Genomic DNA, 19,777 nt, shown 5'->3' on the forward strand with positions numbered 1-19,777 from the left:
AGCAAAACTGAGTTCGCTTGTACTTTATTGAACTATTTAACAATGTACTCACATTATTTTTTGATCAATCCTCATCCACAAATCCATCAAAGTCCTCATCTTCTGTATCCAAAATGAACAGCTGGGCAAGTTCTCCAACAAACATGCCAGATTCCCTCTCGTCATTGTCAGAGTCAATCTCGTTGCCGGGGGGCTTTCGCGAAAGCTCGGACAACAGTCAAAGCAGATACCTTAGCCCAAGCAGCCACAATCCATTCACATATAGTGGCGTAACTGGCCTGGCGTTACCTCCCAGTCTTAGTTGCACTTGGTTTTTCACAGCGGCTGTGAGATGTGCACGCATGGAGTTATAGATCAACAGGGACGGTGGCGCGTGGAAAAAAAACATCCGGTCTCTTTACGTACACCTCACTCAGCCACTCTCTCATTTTCTACGCGTCCATCCAGCCCTTTTGATTGGCCTTTATGTTGACTTCGGCTGGAAACTTTTCTTTCGGCAGCATATTCCTCTTAAAAATCACCATAGGTGGCAGTTTCTGTCCATTACCATGGCAACCAAGCACAACAGTAAAAGCCGACTTCTCATGCCCCGTTGTGCGTATCGCTACCGTGGTGGTCCCCTTCTCTGTCGAAAGTGAGCGGCACCACGTCCGTGTTGGTGATGTGGTTGGGCTGGATGTGTTTGTCGGCAATCTTTTTATTGCAGTAGGAGCGGAAGATGGCCAGCTTTTCCTTGTAATCCACCGGAATTTGCTGCGTCACAGTAGTCCTTGCCCGGATGGATAGATGGCGCCGTTTCATAAAATGAAAGCACAAAGACGGACCTCCTTGAAAATGTTCCATTTTAATTTCTTCTGCAAGCGTTATTGCCCTCAGTCGAATGGTGACTGTAGAGACGCATCTCCCGGCTGTTCTTTGCTCATTATTCCATTGCTCCAGTTGGTCTTCCAACTCGGGCTACCTCGCCTTGTTTCTGCGGAAACTCAGCTTCGTCTTCTTGACTTGGCGAAGCTCGTTTTCCTGCTTCCTCCACTTGCGAACCGTGGATTCGTTGATCTTGAATTCTCTCGCGGCTGCTCGATTCCCATGTTCCTCCACTCATCAAAGTCACAATAACAACATTTACAGATTTTGGAACACGGCGCACACATAAGGCGCGCCACATTATAAGGCGCCCCGTCCAGTTCGGAGAAAATTTAAGACTTTTAAGTGCGCCTTATGGTCGTGAAAATACGGTAGTTCCAAAGGGCAGATTTGAAGGATGGGGGAGGATTTTCGATTTCGGGCCGGCCTATGGCACTGGCCATGTTGCAACGGCGCGTTAGCTTCTGTCTCAGTAGCTTGGGATGTGTTCGGAAATATCATCCGGCGCTGCTCTGCTACATTCAGAGTAGCGTTAAGGCCTCTTTATACTCCCGCAGTCACACGGCCGACAACCCCCACATTGCATCAAGTGACCGACGAATTCCCCTGCACGGCCCATCTGCGTAGCTTGACGCGCACACATCAAAAATTGTTGCTGCGCGTCGAACGCTGCGGAGATCATCTATCGTGATTGGTCCGTTTTAGTCACATGCTGTAATGACGTACTCAGATTGCCCCTTGGTTCTACGTACCATCTACGCTGCCGTCTTCTCGATTGATTTTGCAGCATAATTAAACGTATCATCTTGGTCATCGAGTTCCATTTGTTCTAGCAGAATCTTTTCCACGGTCACCATTGTTGTTGCTTTGTTCCATGTTACGGAAAGGAAAGTAAAAACAGCTACCGGAAATGGCCCAAAAAAATGCAGAGGAAACTCCACCCTGTGGTGTCCTTGCCAATACCATCTGAAGTGACACCCCCGACTTGGAGGTGAACTGCAGTACATTTTCAAAACTGCGCGCGTGGGTTGCGCTCGAGTATAAAATCCAACTACGCATGGGACAGCCGCAGTGACGTCAGCGCGACCGCCGTCCCCGCGAATATAAAGATTAGGGTGTCAGGGTGAATTTTTGAACGCACCCTTCCTTGGTCAGAATGAACATGTGAGAGGAGCAGCATCATGGATCTGCGCTCAACAAAGGCGTAACGTGGAGTAGTTTAGCACAGCTCCTCGTCATCAGAGGTTTATACAGTAGAAAATACGTAATAAGAGTAAAATAACAGTTTGCCATTAGTGCGCACCGAACCGTGACCATTGTATCGAACGACTCAATACAGATTAATGTATTGTTGCACCACTAAGTTACGGTTTTATGGTCTAGCATTAAAAGATGCATTAAAATGACACTGATTGGAACCTAGTTGTGGATGTGTGTGTGTCCCCCGCCCCCCGCCCATCCTACCTCCTGCTGCTCAGCTTCTGTGGTGAGGTGCTTTGCAGACTGGTGTTCAGAGACACCACTACACACCAGCTCCAACTGGCGCACCCCTGCAGGATGTACAATGGAGGGTGGATTCCTGTACTGAGACTTGATGGCATCTGGCACCTGAAACCAAACAGCAGTTGTTAAAAAAAAAAAAATATATATATATATATATATATATATATGCACAACAAAACAGGCACTTCTGAAACATTCCAGTTTCTCTGAATGGATACACAAACACACAATGTACTAACACACACTCTACCTTGATGGTCCTTTTGTTGTACTGCTGAGTGGTCTGACAGTTTGGTGAAAACTGCCGATGCACTCTGCGTAGGAAATCCAACTTGACAGCATGTTGGGACATTCTGTCCTGAAAATCATCGAAAAGCTGACACCGACTGGACAGGCTAAGGCTCCTCTGACTTAGCTGAGCAAGAAAAGTATTTTTGAAAAGATTAGCATTGTATTTAAACAGAGAAAAACAGTAACTTGCAGTCCTACACCACTCACCACTAAATGCTCAACATGATTCGGGCACATCCATTTTCCAGCAGGGAAAGCTGTAAGAGGTGGGTCCAGACAGTCCGTGTGGAAGAGGAGAGGACAATAGTCACACTGTATCAAGGGAGCCAACCTGCAACTCCTACAGGAAGTAACAAAAGATAATTGCTGCAAAACAATTAAGGATATAACTGATCTGTGTATATGCCTGTGCAGACAAGATTTGCATACCTGTTGCATGAAAAACAGACTTTGACTGGTAATGGTACCAGACCATTAGAATCTAGTTCATATTGCGGTCGCCTGAACGGCCTCACAAGCAATTCCTCCTTTCTCCTTCGTTTACTGCTGCCTGAACACCCAGATTAGGGGTTTGTTAATCACTCAAGAAGTGCTGAACACATTACAAGTTAGAATTGTGTTAACTGACTTTCACTTGACAATGTTTAGGTACGGACTGACCTGGCAACGCAGTGGTACATGTAAGTTCACTGGGTAGCTGGAACTGTGTGGGATTTCTCTCCATTGCAGCTGCTATAAGCAGCTCAAAAGGCCTCTTGAGAAGACGTGGCATTGGAGATGACAATGCGTTGCTCTCGAGCTCGGCGCCCTGAACATCATCCTCAGGGTCGGCTGCCTCCTCTTCTCCGTCGTTCTGCTCCTCTGAGGGGGTAGGGGTCGACGAAGTATTGGAAGTTGGCGTGCCTGGCCGGCTGCTTGGCCTGCTGCTACTCCTACGGTCCAAGAGGCGTACCTGGGCCACGCGAAGACCAGGCCCTGCTGCTCCAGCCCCTGGAGGAAGGCCATCAAGACGCAGTGGGCCAGCCCCAAGCTCCAGCTCCATAGCTGGAGAGGAAGAGCGCTTAGCAGAGGACTTTTCCAGCAAGCCGTTGGTCTGTTCAGACTTTTGCTCTCGCTTCTGAAAGAAATAATTTGAAAAATACCCAGCTTTTACCAGGAAATTCTTTTGTTTTAAGTTCGGTGGCAACACCAATAGGTTTGGCGGAGGACTGAAATTTAATTGTGGAAGAAGAAAATAAAATACACACAAACCCACCTTTTTTCGAACATTGCAGCGATGACACATCCATTCTCCTGGAGGAAGCATCTCTTCACTCAGGGGTGGGTCACTATGGTTCAAACAATCAGTCGGTAAGCCAGTTGTCAGTTTTTAAATAGAATAACAAATATGCATTGTCTGAAAATATAATTATATAGCAACTAAAAATAAATCACTCCCAAATTGGTAAGGAAATCCACGACCTGTCTCTTTCTGCTGAACAGACGTAACTACATTTTAGAAATGCAAAGCATGCTTTGGCTTGCGGATTCAATCATTTGCCTATTTTAGAAATGCAGCACAAGTTATGTGTGTAAGCAAGTGTGTGACAGAAGAACTAAGGCACTGACTAAGCATCATGACAAAGTTAAGAGTGATAAAGGATGGGCTAAAGCTGCTTTGTGTTAACCACGACTTGATGGCCAGCCGCAGGGGAGACAATGCGAGGAAAGGAACACAACAACTATCAAAATGACCCCACATTTAGGAATGAAAAGCACACAACCACAGCTTTGTCTAAGATTGAATGAAGTCTCATGACTGGCCAGGTGAAGGCTTCCACCTTGACCATACGTGGAGACTGCTCTTGCGGTGTGGTCTGTGCAGTTATGCATCCATTTATCCAAATGCCAAAAGTTGCACTGCTCAACTAAAACACGCTAAGTGGTAGCAAATAATTTATTCTAATTACAGGAGACACTCCTCTCTCCTCGTCATCCGAAAATGTCCTTTTCTTTCTTATTTGTCAGTGAGGAGTCCCCCGTCCCCCGTCCCACACACACACACACACAAGCTACATGTTAAAAGGCTTTGTAAGATGGCGGTAGAAGAGAAAGCAGCAGCAGGGAGGTCGCCATATTGTAAACAGACTCCATTTTTTTTTTTTTTTTAGCAGCGGCCACAGCTCGTCCGGCGGGATTGAGAAAAGAGTGAGAATTTACCAGCACTGGAGGTGGAAGGCTGCAGGGCAGTGGTCACAGCACAACAAATCCCCTCCTTCTCTACAACTATCGCAGGTGTCGTGGTTGGTGGCCCTGCCGCTTCTCCGGACGTCTCTCCCCAACTTCCGACTTCTCTTTTCGACCTCCTCAGACTTCGGGGGCGCCAGAAGCGTCTGAATTTGCTGTGGATGTGGTTTTTTTTTTTGCGAGAATCGGTCACGACTTTCCGATATACTGCACTTATTTATACATAGCGTATTCAGCTTGACGTCCACCGAAAGGCTTGAATTTCAGGGTCATTACTGTGGCCTCAACTCATTACATCGACTGTTAGCAAAGGCTAAACTATACAATTAATTAACATTATAGATACATATATTAACACGTGTATTGAGAAGAGTACTCGGCTTCTGGGCCAAGAAACCTTACCTCCATTAAGCCCCCAGATGTATCCAAGTCGTACACAATCGTCGGGGTCTCCATTTTGTCCCACATTCATCCAGGGCAAGAGTACCAAATTCTAAGGGCAATCCTTATTGCTATTAGGCAAACGGTAACGAGTGTTGACCCGGCAATACGCCGCTGTGTGTTTCCAAATGAATTGGACAAGAAACTGGAGCGTTCGTTAGCCGGCTAATGCGCTAACGACGACGTCAAAGCAGTCAAGGTTGCGGGACTAGCGAAGTCGCTAGCTGGGCCGCACAACAAACAAAGTGAGCGACAATCGCCTGTTAAAACACTGAATTCTTCGGACCGCCTTTTAACGGTAAGACCAATCCAATATGGCGTAGGTTGTATCCAAATACGCCCGCTGTTTGCTACAAAACCCCCGCGTGCGGCCTAGCTGGCTAGCCATGTTTCTCGTTTCTGCTCCTGCAAAAATGTGCCGTGTAAATCTGCAAAGCCCTCCGCTCCCATTGTCAACGGAGGACGCGCTCCCAAAACATAACCGCCGACAAAGCGGACGCGATCCAAGTTGCACCAATTCCACACGCCTGTGCAATGGAATCCAATGGCAAGGTAAGCCGAGATTCGAATTTGGACGATGTTATTGTTGTGAAAAGGCCAATGCAGCTATACTGGCTGCTAGCAACATCATATCGCTCTCTCTCTCTTTCTCTCTTTCTCCCCCCCTCCCGCCTGCTTTGGCGCAACCGCGAACCGCCGACCGCGCATGCGCAGTGGAGCGGATACGCGAATGACCAGCGGCATAAACCAATACCAATTTGGTCGAGTGGGGTTTTTCGGTATTTCCGGTTACTAAGACGCGGAACACAGTCAACAAATGAAGCCGATTAACCGCAACAACAACAACAACAAAAACATTTAATTTTTTTTTTTTTTTTTTTTACAAATGATACCTCACCTTCCGAGCACTCCCGTAAATGTGAGTGTTTTTGTCAAGCTTTCGCAAAGAGTAGAACTGCAACATCGAAATGAAAAAAAATAAAATAAAATAAAAACATAACCACTAGTTGGAGAATAGAAATAGTCAACACAAACATAGAAAATGAACAGTGTGAAGAAGATCACTTTGGAAATGTAGTTATAATGACAAGTCGCCCTGTTCAAAATGTAATAGTCGTATGAGTAGTTGCATTTCTTTCTCAAAGTAATTGAATCAAATATTGAAATTACATTTAAATTCATATGGATTCGTTTTTGTTCATTTGGAATAGAATGCATCAACAGGAGTATCCTCGAAAAAAAAAAAAAATTGGATGTATGAACATTTCCGAAAGCAAATGTCATTTATTTACACATTTTCTCCCAGTAATGTAATGTGTCATTTTCATGTTAGAAAAGAAGAAAACTAAATATGGAACACATTTATTAGCTACATTAGCCTATCTATGGACAATGTCTGAAAACGAAGACGTGGACAGACTGTCAATAGCCTCCTCTGTTGTAGTATTGTAATTTTACCAACAGATGGCGGTGTTGCTCTGTTACCAGGGTGTGACTGCAGAATAGAAGAGTATTTAGATTAGAAACATTCCCAAAGTTAGTGACATATACATGTCGATAAATGCACACACAGGCATAACACAGGCACACAGTGCAAATTAGTACACATTTGAATGGTGTAATACTGTAGAAAGTTACACAGGTACTGTACAGTAGATACCAGGGGCGTGGCACCGCATTCTGTGGCTCCATATGTAAACCTCCTGACGGGGCCCCCTACACCCCTGGTCTCAGAACATGACAAAAGAGATTTCGATTAGTTCTATTTCTCGTTTGTATTTTATTCTTCATCTTGTGTCGAGGGATTTTATCTTGTATCTGTTATTATTATTATATTTTATTCTTTTTTTTAAAGTTAGTTTTTTTTTTTTTTTTTGCACATATATACTGCGAATAGTGCAAATCCGCAAATAATTGGCGCCCATTATAATTGGATTGGGCTAATGACAAGACGCATGAATAAATAGCAATTTGGTCGAGTATGGTTGAAAAAAAAATGTGAAAAACAATTGAATTCATGTTTTTTCTTTTTAATGAAATTTGAAAATAAAATTGCAAACAGGTGAATCCGCACATGCCGAACCGCAAGTATGCAGGGGTAAGGATGTGTACCTTTCACATTTCAACCGGTACCTGGGAATCAGTACAGGTACTCAGTTTTTTTTAACCAATTTTCTGTACTTGTGTGTGTGTGTTTATGTGGTGTGCTAATAAATATTTTGTTCAATAATAATTTTGATTTGATTTTTGAAAAGTTTTTCAATTTAACATGACATTTGACTATATAAACGTTATTACAAAAGGGCAAAGCAAACTTATTCGCAAGGACCTGCACAAGGAACAAAGATAAACAGTAATTGTATTGTGATAAGTAACGCAGGCTAAAAATCCAAGCTTTTCAACATGCACATACTGTATCTAATACAGTTGATCTAATACCACTGTCATCGGCCTCATCAGGGACGGGTGACGAGTCTGCTTAGGGTTAGGGTTAGCTCCATAGGGTAACCTACTCGTCACTTTAAACCGCATACACTCCTTGAAGTCTCTGCACCCTTTGCACAATGGTCATTGCACCGGACTATTGCAATATTAGTCATTCGAACTGCTCTAAGTGCTAGAGGACTCTGCATCTTTTGTACAATTGTAAAAACAAAAAAAAAAAAAAAAACATACCGGCATTACCAGATAACTATTAACCCTTTATTGCTCAGTGACTGTTTTTTTGTCAATGTCTTTTATGTCTCCAAAGTGTTCTCTGTCAATTGACTGTCTGTTGTCGTACTAGAGCGGCTCCGACTACCGGAGACAAATTCCTTGTGTGTTTTTTGGACATACTTGGCAAATAAAGATGATTCTGATTCTGAATCTCCAAAGCCAAATTTGCGAAATACTGCAAACAGGAAAGCCCAGTTAACTTTATCGAAAGCTTTCTCTGCGTCAAGTGACATGATGATTGCGTTTAGATTTTTACGCTGTGACATGCTCATTAAATTTAATAGATGTCTGACATTATTTGTGGAATTTATACCTTTAATAAAGCCTGTCTGGTCAGTGGATTATCGACAGAAGTACCTTTTCAAGTCTCGTCGTGAGGGCTTTTGAGAAAAATTGCCTTTTAATTGAGTAATTTCTGCAGAAGCGACGTGCAGCTGTCTTTGTTGCGCTCCAGAAATTAGTTCGCCAGAGCTAAGGGCCTGAGTTAATTTATCGTTTTCACAGGTTAATTCGACGCCGTCTTCGACATCAACTGCGCAGCCTCAGCTGCAGCAGTGAGGTCGGCTATCTGGGCCTCCGCATCATCACGGTGCGTTTCACGGCCAAGTTTAAACGAGTGATGGTTTCTGTCAGCTGGGCAGTTAACTCGACTTGTTTGTGCTGTTCAGCTTCCAGCCTGTGCTTCACCCGGTCATCCTCTAAGTCGCTTCTTTTTAATTATGACACTAAATTCAACACCATCAGGCATCGTTTGCATCGCACGAGATTCCTATCTTTGAACATCTTGTGTTCCGCGTCGCTCATGAGTTGTGCGATATTAAGGACTTGAAGACTAGCGTCTTTGACGGATTCTGCATAACCTGGGTTGAGGTTTTTAGTTAGGTTGCTTACAAGCTGCTTGAACATTTCTTTTATCTTTCCACAGTTCAAAGCATGCAGCACTCAAAACAATGGATATCTGAATAACATTCAACAATACAACAAATTCACTCCAGTTTGACTGTGAGGGCAACTCTTGGCTTCCTCACATTCACAACTGCTCACAACCTTGTATCGCTATGGTAACAGAATGACGCTCACACACGGCTCCACATGAAAGTGCCTACACCAATATTTTTGTGACAAAAATTGTGACTTTTGTGTGTCCAAATGGGACATGAACATGGTCCCCACTCGGGGCACCAATCTGTAGCGTATATTGGTTTGGATAAAAGCATAATTAATTTGAAAAGGCAGTCAGCGAGTCAACGCCTGCGATTCCCTCCAAGATAATTCAAGCGAATGTTAGAATGTTGCAATCAAAGCTATCTTTGTCTCGTATAGGGCACCATTCTTATATTATTTTTTTTAGGGAAAGTGACAAAAAACCTCTTCATCAATCTCTGTTCTCTAGAAGGCTCGCTGCATTCAAAAGGGTAATAGTTGTCGATTTCAGTGGTCAAATGTTGCACTCAAACACACAGTACACAACAGGGGTTTTAATGTAGAGAAAATTTGATGAAAACTACAAGGAAACTTAGGGAACAGATGCAGAGGGACTTGACTACAAAAATCAAAGGTAAACATAGCTAAAGAACAAGATATAGGACGAATGGCTGAACTTGTGATGTGAGCGTGAAAGGAGTTGATGCGTGTTGAGCGATGATAAAGCTGGGTATCTTTGTGATTAATTAATTCATGAATTGAATTGAATCCCACATTTTTATGCACTAATTAGTACTGGGTAAACATCAAGGTGTACTCACGTTAGGGAGATCAAGCTAGTCAAGCGGGTCTTTTCTTCTGATGTCTTGACAGGACGCTGACAGGTTGATTTTAAGAAAAAGATGGGGGGGGGGGGGGAGGATACACAGTAGGGGACTAAAACACAATAAGAAGGATGCTTGTCACGCACTCAGAGAGTAGCACAAACCCTAACCCATGAAAATCCTTTCTGCCTCGGCATGCACACTGGCAACTCAAACTCTGACTTTATGCTAGGAGAAGCATCGTTGAGGAGTTGTGCAGAGTTGTCTCTTTGGCCTGGCGAGTGTTGAATCGGCTGGGAAGTTGCTTTGCCGGGCCGAGCCCATGTGGCTCAATCGACCTTGTGGCGTGGGGGGAAGGAGAGAACGCGGTTGTTTTGGCTGTCGCCGAGGTTTTGGAGCTTTGCAGGAAACAAGGGCGCTTCGTTATTTGCTTAACAAGCTCTGGTGGTTCGAGGGTGCTCTGGAGTGTTGGTATTCTTTTTTTTTTTTTTTTTTTTTATTGCTCCTTTTAATTTATTGTTTTGAAGAAATACATATGGGTGTACCCCGCCTCCTGCCCGATGATAGCTGGGATAGGCTCCAGCACGAAGCGGCTCAGAAAATGGATGGACTTCCTTTCTGTAGTGGCCAATAGTGAAACTGCACAAATACTTTAGTAATTGGCACGGCAGTTCTTTTGAGGGTACCGGATCACTAGAATCCGTTAAGTTCAAAAGATTCGTTCAAAAGATTAGTTCATCGAATCGTGAAATTTTTTTTCACACACATTTAAGTGCTTTCTCATTCAGTTAATGATTTAGCCCTGAGTTCACATTCACGTTGACCAGGACTATGCGTTGTTGTTGACACGTTTTGTAAACTAGGAATGGCGGGTAGGTTAAAAAAAAAAAAAAAAAAAAGCAAAGTTGTCACCTAATCTCTCGCTCAGCAAGCTCTCAAACACCCGGCTTCGGTCGTGATTTGTGAACATCCGTGCGGCAAGCTCAGCTACCGCACATATTTGGAATCAGATTTGTGCCAAAAAGATTCACACAAAACTTTTTAAATCGCAAACGCAATGACGACTTTTGCGTTTGCATTTCAGTTTTTTCGCTTACGTTTTAGTTTTTTTTCGTTTACGGTTCAGTTTTTTTCGTTTACAGTTTCAGTTTTACGTTTGCTTTTTTCGCTGACTTTTGGCACAAACCTATCGGGTGGGTGGGCTTTATGAGAACTGTGTCTTTATTGGCTAATTTGTTTTGAGTGACAGCTAATGCCCCGGATGTGATTTTTTTTTCGCGTCACACTAAGCAGCAGAGCCAACATTAAGAATGCAAGATTAAATTTTCGATCACCTTAAGGAAGGGTAAGTATCTATCGTATATGTTCTCAATGTTGTACTAGGAAGACGTGATGTAACATTATGCTTGTAATGTTAGAAGTGCACAGCCACAGTTTATCAACAATTTAGCAGCTAAATACCGTTAGCTATATTGCTAACGTTAGCTAACATACTGACTCGTCTGTACTGTTTGCTATATGGCCACTAGCCACATTTCTTTATCATCTTATGATGATTACATTATTAAATAAAATGTTGCTAGTAATCTGATAATGCTGGTATAATTTTTTTTTTTTTTTTTTTTTTTTTTGACAATTGTGCAAAATGATAGAGTCATCTAGCACTTAGAGCAGTTTGAATGACTAATATAGCAAGAGTCCGGTGCAATGACCATTGTGCAAAGGGCGCCGAGACTTTAAGGAATGTATGCAGTTTAAAGTGACTAGTAGTGTGTCTGGGGACATAGTCTGGGACAATGTCGAATGGGCAAATGTTGCAGATACTCCTCAGTCAGTGTGCAAGTGGGGCAGATGCTACTCTGGCATGAGTGGCCAGTATTGGTCAACAACAGATATGCAAAAAGTGCAGCGTGGCGAGACAACCACAGTGAGTTCACGATTAATGTATATTTGGCCCGACAGAAATGTGACAACAAACGCAAGAAAAAAAAAATTGCAGCACGTTGCAATGGAATTGTAAGTTAGCTGTTTAAGAAGTTGATGGCAAGAGGGAAGAAGCTGTTGGAAAGTCTGCTAGTTTTAGTTTGCATTGATCGGTAGCGCTCTTGAACAAGAGACCACGTCAGAAGTGTCTCGCCTGGGCTAAAGACAAAAAGGGCTCGACTGCTACTGAGTGGTCCAGAGTTATGTTCTCTGATGAAAGTAAACTTTGCATGTCCTTTGGAAATCAAGTTTCCAGAGTCTGGAGTAAGAGAGGAGAGGCACAGAATTCATGTTGCTTGAGGTCGAGTGCAAAGTTTCCACAGTCAGTGATGGTTCGGGTTGCCATGACATGTGCTGGTGTTGGTCCACTGTGTTTCCTTAGGTCCAAGGTCTACGCAGCCGTCTACCAGGAAGTTTTAGAGCACTTCATGTGTCCTGCTGCTGACCAACGTTATGCAGATGCAGATTTCATTTTCCAACAGGACTTGGCACCTGCACACAGTGCCAAAGCTACCAGTACCTACTTTCAGGACCTTGGTATCCCTGTTCATGATTGGCCAGCAAACTCTCCTGACCTCAACCCATAGAAAGTCTATGGGGTATTGTGAAGAGGACAATGCGATAATGCCAGACCCAACAATGCAGAAGAGCTGAAGGCCACTAGGCTCTCACAACACCTGAGCAGTGCCACAGACTGATCGACTCCATGCCACACTGCATTGCTGCAGTAATTCAGGCAAAAGGAGCCCCAATTAAGTATTGAGTGCTGCACATGCTCATACTTTTCATGTTCATACTTTTTAGTTGGCCAACATTTCTGGAAATATATTTTTTTGTATCGGTCTTAAGTAATATTCAAATTTTCTCAGATACTGAATTTTGGATTTTAATTAAAACATTTTATTAAAAAAAATATAAAAATGATTAGCAGACTTCATAAAGAAAATAATGGTAGGAGACGTGCCAACATAAAACACAGACATGACTGGGGGCTTACCACGACAGTAGTAACTAGGGAGTGGGGTGGGGCGGGGGGGGGGGGGGGGGGGGGGGGCGTTCGAAATGCACACAGCACCCGTGAGACAGCAAACCAAACCAAAATAAGTGAAAAAGGAACCACCACCAGGGAACCACTGCTGGTCCTCAGCACCTGTCGAAACAATAGAAAAGGAGCAACGAATTATCAAAAATAGGAAACCAAATGTATAAACACAGAAGGGAATATAATAAAAGGACAAATTCAAGGATAATGAAACATAAACATCGGAAATAAGATACTGATACTAATTAATAGTCTGCATATTCACAATAAGGACCAGACACACAATTGGAAGTCTTCATTGGGCGACCAGGACACTCCACTCTACTCAAATTGGGCAACGTTGTGTCCAATTTGCACCTGAGCCACACAGTCTTGCGTCTGGTCACCAATGGACAGCCGGCAGCCGAAGCCTTAAAAAAAAAATAAAGTCACATAAATGACGGTCTCAAGGGAGAGACTCAAAAGAGTCTAAAAGAGCCAAGAGAGCTTTGTGGCTCGAGACAGCAGCCAACGACAGCCACACTGAAAAATGAATGAAATAAATTGATCAGGAAGTGGCACTGTGGTAGACTGGTTAGCACATCTGCCTCACAATTCTGAGGACCCAGGTTCAAATCCGGCCTCACCTGTATGGAGTTTGCATGTTCTCCCCGTGCCTGCGTGGGTTTTCTCCGGGTACTACCGTTTCCTCCCACATCCCCAAAACATGCATGGTAGCTTAATTAAAGACTCTAAATTGCCCGTAGGTGTTAATGGTTGTTTGTTTATATGTGCCCTGCGATTGGGTGGCGACTAGTTCAGGGTGTACCCCGTCACTTTCCCAAAGATAGCAGGGATAGGCTCCAGCACACCCGCGACCCTCGTGAGGATAAGCGGTACGGAATATTAATGACTGAATGAAATTGATCAGGAAATGAGTTTGAAATAAGTTAACAAAGGCAGCAAATAAAGATGTCCTACCGGAGAGCAGGGTTAGATCAGGTGGCGACAGCAGGAACCATGCAGCTCGACCCTGCTTTTGATGGCTGGGAGAGAATCCTTATTAATTCCCTCACCAGATCACCAGCAGCAAGATGTAAACAGTCGGACAACTTAATGCCTTACCCACAAGAAGCGCCGCGCGCCCGCACAGACCCCACAGGGAAGCCCAGCTCCAAGTCACACCACACTGTCGTAACGGAGCAAAACCGACGGCGTAAAACGCCATGCACGTGGAACCAAATGGATTGAGTCGAACAATAGAACATGTGTACCTTGTCAGATTACAACGCCACACTCCTCTCTATGACTACCAGTCGGGGACGTAGTAGTCATCGTAATGGGGGGGAGGTGAGTTTCCACTGGAGCCGGGTCCCTCTGGCTGGATGGATTCTTGGGGTGGGGGGCTCACCTCTTGTGCTCCATGGTTGCTCTCTGGGGTGCCCCCCTTATTGTTCCCCTATCGGGTGCCCCTATCCGCCCTCCTTTCCACCAAGCGGGGGACAGTGTCTCGCCCTCTGGCCGGGCGGGGACTGACTAAATTGGCGGGTCCTGAGGTTTGTGGGGCGGGGTGGCTCGCTCTCCTGGGTGGAGGGGCGTTGGGCCCCTGCGGCCTCCTCCAGGTGCCCGGTTTTGGGGCGCCTCAGTGGGGCCGGTGGACCACCCTGGGTCCCTCGGTGTGAGTGGTGTCCCTCAGTGTCTTTGGCTCCTGGGCCCGACCCCGCCTCTCGAGTGGGTGGAGTGGCGTTCTCAGCCCCCGTGGTGCATGCACAGCAATTACCAGACTCTTCTAGTGTGCTTGCGAGACAGTGCCAATTCACTTGTATGTGTCCGCAGACACACACCCTAGGACTTAATTGCTGGGTGTGGGGCCACTCACTCGTTGTGATAATTCATAACTATGCAAACTTCCTGACTATACCCTCACTTTCACTGGGTTTCTATAGATGTTTAGAATTTACATAGCCACTCCCACCACACTTAAATTGTACAGCTGGCTCCACTACATCTGTCCTGCATGGTTCCTGTTAGAATAAAAGTACATTTGTTATCCCATATTTACTCTTATAGTATTTTCAAAGCATGCATTTAGCAGTATGTTGATTGTATCATGTGTATTGACGTTGTCTGTGATTCTGTTTACACATTGCTGCTATGTGCTCCCCCAACTGTATAGCAGCAACAGCTGTGTAACTAGGAACCGCCCTAAGAAAATAAAAAGAGAGGAAGTTTGTTCAGAGCGGTAGGAGTTTGTAAACTGCGAACAACTCTTAATCACTCTCCTCGCGAGTATAAAAACCATCTCTTGTCTTCCTTTCTTGTTTATTGTTTATTAAATGTTCTAGGTTGTTTGAACCTGACATTAACTTGGTCCTTCGAGCTGGGTGCCAAAATACCTAAGGATTCCAGCGGGTGTGGTGGACTCCAGAAAGACCGTGGCCACGGCAGGCTCCCTAGAGTGAGCCAGAGATCCTTTTTCCAGGACTGGACTTCAACCCACCATCTGGGATCTGACGGTTGACGGCATTCCGATGGAGGGAAGACAACAGTGGTGAGTTAAACTTCATTAAAGGGGGGAAGTGAATGACTGGATGTCATTGTACGTTAATGACTGGAGGTCATTGCGTGTTGGGAAAACCCTGTGAATACTAGTAAATGAGGGACGGCGGAGTCCAATAAATTCCGTAGAAAAAGGACGGCGGAGTCCTGTGTACACTTAAATTCCGTGAAAATCACAGTAATAAAGCGCTTGTGTGACTGAGAAGTGAATGCATGGAGATAAAATATCACAAGTATTTATCTCATATAAAACAGTGGGATTGTAAACAGCAGACTAGTGTGGATGTGTGTTTTGGACATACTTGGCAAATAAAGATGATTCTGATTCAGATTCTGATTCTGATGCAAAGGCAAGAATTCTCCACCAGAAAAGGTTGAAGTGAGAATTAGCACAACAGAAAATTTGAGTTGCTGTCCTACTGATAAGAAACCAGTTTTTAGAACATCCTGGGTGTTGACAAACTGGACCAAATTCTCTAAAATGGGGAAAGGAAGTAGTAAAATAAAACCCAGGGATACACTGCAGTGTAAAAATTGGAAGTTCATTAAAAAACAGGATCCTGATAAAATTTAATATTTAGACACATGGATAACTGAACACGGCTTTAGTGGTTGGTTAAATACACAAAAAATAGCCGCGTTGCAGGAATCAATTATAAAAAGAAGAGAAAAAAAGAAAATGATTTTGAACAAACAGAATACTGGATGAGAATTTGAGAGGGAGACAGAGAACAGAAAGGAAAAAGAATGTGAAAAGAAAGACAGGGAATGTGTAGAAAAGGAAAAAGAACAATTAATGTTCCATAGAAAGGAGGATGATCAAACAGGATCAGTGTCAAGGAGAAGAGAAAGAATTGTTGAAATAAGTGAAAACGGGGGAGGTGTAACTGCCCCCCTTTATCCCAAATTACCACCACCTCCACATTATGAGGCAACACCACACAGAATGACTGGATCAGACGGAACTGACTTGAAATGGTCAAAACAACTGGGAGAATTGCTATCTCCCGCACCGACTACTCCACAAATAACTAATACGTCACCTTACCAAGGAGACCTGTAGCCAATCCAAACACCCAAGATGGTGCTGGCCCGACTATTTTAGTTTATAGGACTTGGACTATGGACGACGTAAAAAAGACCGTAGAAGGACTGACACCACATAAAGCAGACATAAACCAGTTTGTGGAGGAATTGGAAAATTTAAGGCGATCATATTATTGAAATGGTGCGGAAATCCAACAAGTGTGGATGACGGCCATGGGTCCAGATTGACATAATATTAGAGGACCATGGAATCCAAGAGATGAAAATGGGATTTTGGCCCATGATAGTCGCAAATTGGGACACCGGGTGGAAGCATTAATTAACAGAGCAACCCAGCGTTTCAGACAGAGAGCAAATTACACTGAAATAGGAAGAGTAAAACAAAAGGATGATGAGCCTTTTTGAGGAATACAGAGTAAGAATGACCACTGTATTCAAGACTCACATTGGCCTGCAGGAGGATGGAGATCCATTCCAGTAAATGATCCATTTCAACAGCAGTTGAAGAATGCTCTCCATGCAGGTTTAAAAGACGCAATTCGCGGCTGGGTTAACAAACATTACATTGGCCTGCCTACAGGCACCTTGTAAAATGATGTATGAGGATGACCTCAAAATGACATCACCCTTAAAGTGGATTGATGAAGCAGAAAAGACTTTTTGTGAAATAAAACATGATTGTCAAGAGTTAGCAGAAACAACAGCCAAAAGCAGAAGTGACCTGAAAGATCAGCCGTTTAGAAAAAGGAGAGGTCCTATTCGTAGATGGCTCATCGAAGAAAAATGAACAAGGGAAAACACAAACAGGTTATGCAGTTGTGACTAAAGACACTATAATAAAAGCTGAGCGGTTACCATCAAATTACTCAGCTCAGGCAGCAGAATTAGCAGCGTTAACAGAAGCGTGTAAAATAATGAGAGGAAAGGATGTTACTATTTACACAGATAGTTAATATGCATTTGCCACAGTACACACCTTTGCACAATATTGGAAGAATAGAGGAATGATATCATCAACAGGCAAATTGGTTACACATGCGGAACTCTTATCAACATTACAAAAGACATCTATGTATGACAACAACAAAAAATAAAACTATCCTTCCAAAAAATCTATACAAATGGGCTGCTATATTGAGTCATGGTGTAACACATGTCTCAACAGGAGGGATGGTGGGGCAGATACATCAATATTATACAACTTATGGTTTTAATTCTTATTCCAAAAAATTTTTGTAGGGCATGTTTGACATGTGCAAGGCACAATCTACAAGATAATTTGAGACCACGTAGAGGACGCTTCCCTACACCACAATATCCGTTTCAAATGATCCATATGGACTTTATTGAATTAAACCAAAGTGAGGGAAAAATATTGTTTGGTCATCATAGATGCCTTTTCAAAATGGATAGAAATCTTCCCAACCAAATATCCAGATGCATTGACAGTGGAAAAAGCACTATGTATAGGATATCATTCCAAGATATGGTATTCCTGGAAAAAATATACAGTGATAACGGTACCCATTTTGTTAACCAAATTGTGAAAAAGATAGGAGTAATGTTTCACATTGATCTAAAGAATAATTGTGCTTGCCACCCTCAGAGCGCTGGATTAGTGGAAAGGATGAATGGAAAAATAAAAAACAGACTTAAAAAGTGCATTGAAGAAACAGGAAGGCCGTGGACACAGTGTTTGGAATTAGTGAAGCTGTATATAAACATAAATATTTCAGGGCGAACAGCCTATGAAACATTGTTTGGAAGGCTTTATAAACTACCTCAATTTAAGAACCAATGGGAAACAAATGATGAAGCAAATTTAGCTGACTACATGCGGAAAATGTTAGAAAAACGACTAAATTAAGGCCCATTTCAAGTATTGTTTGACAACCCTCACAGCTATAAAGATAGCAGAGAGGTCAACTTGGATTCATTTGACACATTGTAAAAAGGTCATTTTGGATGAAAACTCCAACAAGGGAGGTGAGCAAAAGTCTGATAATAGGGTGGTCTCAGACGTTTAGAATCTGGGAAGACCTGAAAGTAGAGAAGATTTTATAAGACACCAAACTAAAGTAGAGGGGATATTTCAACCAGAATGACCCCTAAGTGTTTAAAATCAGCTATGGGGTGTGGGATGTAAACGCTATCTGGTTATTTAGATTTTTATGTTAGTATGGTATTTGTGGGAACCACCCAAGGTTAAACGAGCGGACCATAAAGTAACCACTAAACCCTTACTCTTATACAGGATTAGACATAGTAGCGGACAGTCAGGAACACCAATTCCTGTCATTCCCTGGATAGTCTCATGGGCATATAATAATTCAATTAGGGTAACCATAGTACCAAACACAAAGACTAAATTGAGGCTCCCAATTACTAATTTAAAGGGATTTGCAAACACCAAACAGATAACTGGAAAAGGTTATGAGACATATTGGTGGTACCTTACAGGACATGTATTAGATTTGAGTTGGCATTCTCTAATTACTACCCAAGAGGGTGACTATTGGTCCATAGGACAAAGTCACGAGGCAAAGTACTTTCATAAAAAGATAACACTTGGAAAACAAGGATCAATGTTAAATATGAAAGTAACCATGGGAAGTGACCCTCTTAGATCCAACATACATTGACGCTCTTGGTGTTCCCCGTGGTGTTTCAAGTGAGTACAAATTCGAGTATCAAATAGCTGCAGGATTTGAGTCATCGATCTGTTGGTGGGGCACAACCAACAAAAATGGAGACAGAATCAACTACATCCATTACAATGTGCTAAAATTGGGCAATTGGACACAGAGTGGGTTTGAAGCTGTACATGAACAGCTATCAGCCACATCACTTATGGCATTCCAAAACAGGATAGCTGTTGACATGTTGTTGGCTGAGAGGAGGAGTATGTGCTATGATCAGGAGGACAATGCTGCATATTCATTCCCAACGACACAGCTGCGGATGGCAGTCTCACCGATGCCATAGAGGGAATCCGAACCCTTGATAGTAAAATGGTGTTGACACCTCCATGTGGAACTCCTGGATGAATGCCTTTGGAAAATACAAAGCCGTGGTGTCCTTAATTTTGGTATCAAACGCTGTTTTTACAGCAACTTTGACCTTGTGTGGATGTTGTTGTATTCCTTGTCTGCGTTTTCTCATAAATAGATTGATAACAACAGCAATCTCACCCATGGAGTACCAGATGGCTCAAATGTATCCTTTACTTGGTCCTGACTCTGAAGGTAATGACAGTAATGATGAGAATGACATCATCTGCCGGATTTATTTCCAGATCCAGGTGGCTATGAATAAAGATTAACATTGCCTCTGAGAGTAAATGTATGTGTTTTCATGAAAGTGTTTTTATAGTCAA

At 43.2% G+C, this 19,777-nt stretch overlaps 1 protein-coding gene across 1 annotated transcript in view; it reads right to left on the minus strand.

The window, feature by feature from the left end:
• The window catches only part of phf12b (PHD finger protein 12b), a 40,524-nt gene extending 34,522 nt beyond the window's left edge, over positions 1-6,002 (minus strand). Inside the window, exons 1-8 of the mRNA XM_061681719.1 lie at positions 5,287-6,002; positions 4,858-5,039; positions 3,914-3,986; positions 3,319-3,775; positions 3,088-3,208; positions 2,866-2,998; positions 2,618-2,782; positions 2,329-2,472 (exon numbers count right to left, since the gene is read on the minus strand). Coding sequence (XP_061537703.1) covers positions 2,329-2,472; positions 2,618-2,782; positions 2,866-2,998; positions 3,088-3,208; positions 3,319-3,775; positions 3,914-3,986; positions 4,858-5,039; positions 5,287-5,352 — 1,341 coding nt within the window. The 5' untranslated portion in view covers positions 5,353-6,002. The remainder of the gene's footprint in view (positions 1-2,328; positions 2,473-2,617; positions 2,783-2,865; positions 2,999-3,087; positions 3,209-3,318; positions 3,776-3,913; positions 3,987-4,857; positions 5,040-5,286) is intronic.
• Between the last annotated feature and the right edge of the window lie 13,775 nt (positions 6,003-19,777).

The sequence above is a fragment of the Phycodurus eques genome, chromosome 7, assembly GCF_024500275.1.
Source record: "Phycodurus eques isolate BA_2022a chromosome 7, UOR_Pequ_1.1, whole genome shotgun sequence".
NCBI lineage: Eukaryota > Metazoa > Chordata > Actinopteri > Syngnathiformes > Syngnathidae > Phycodurus > Phycodurus eques.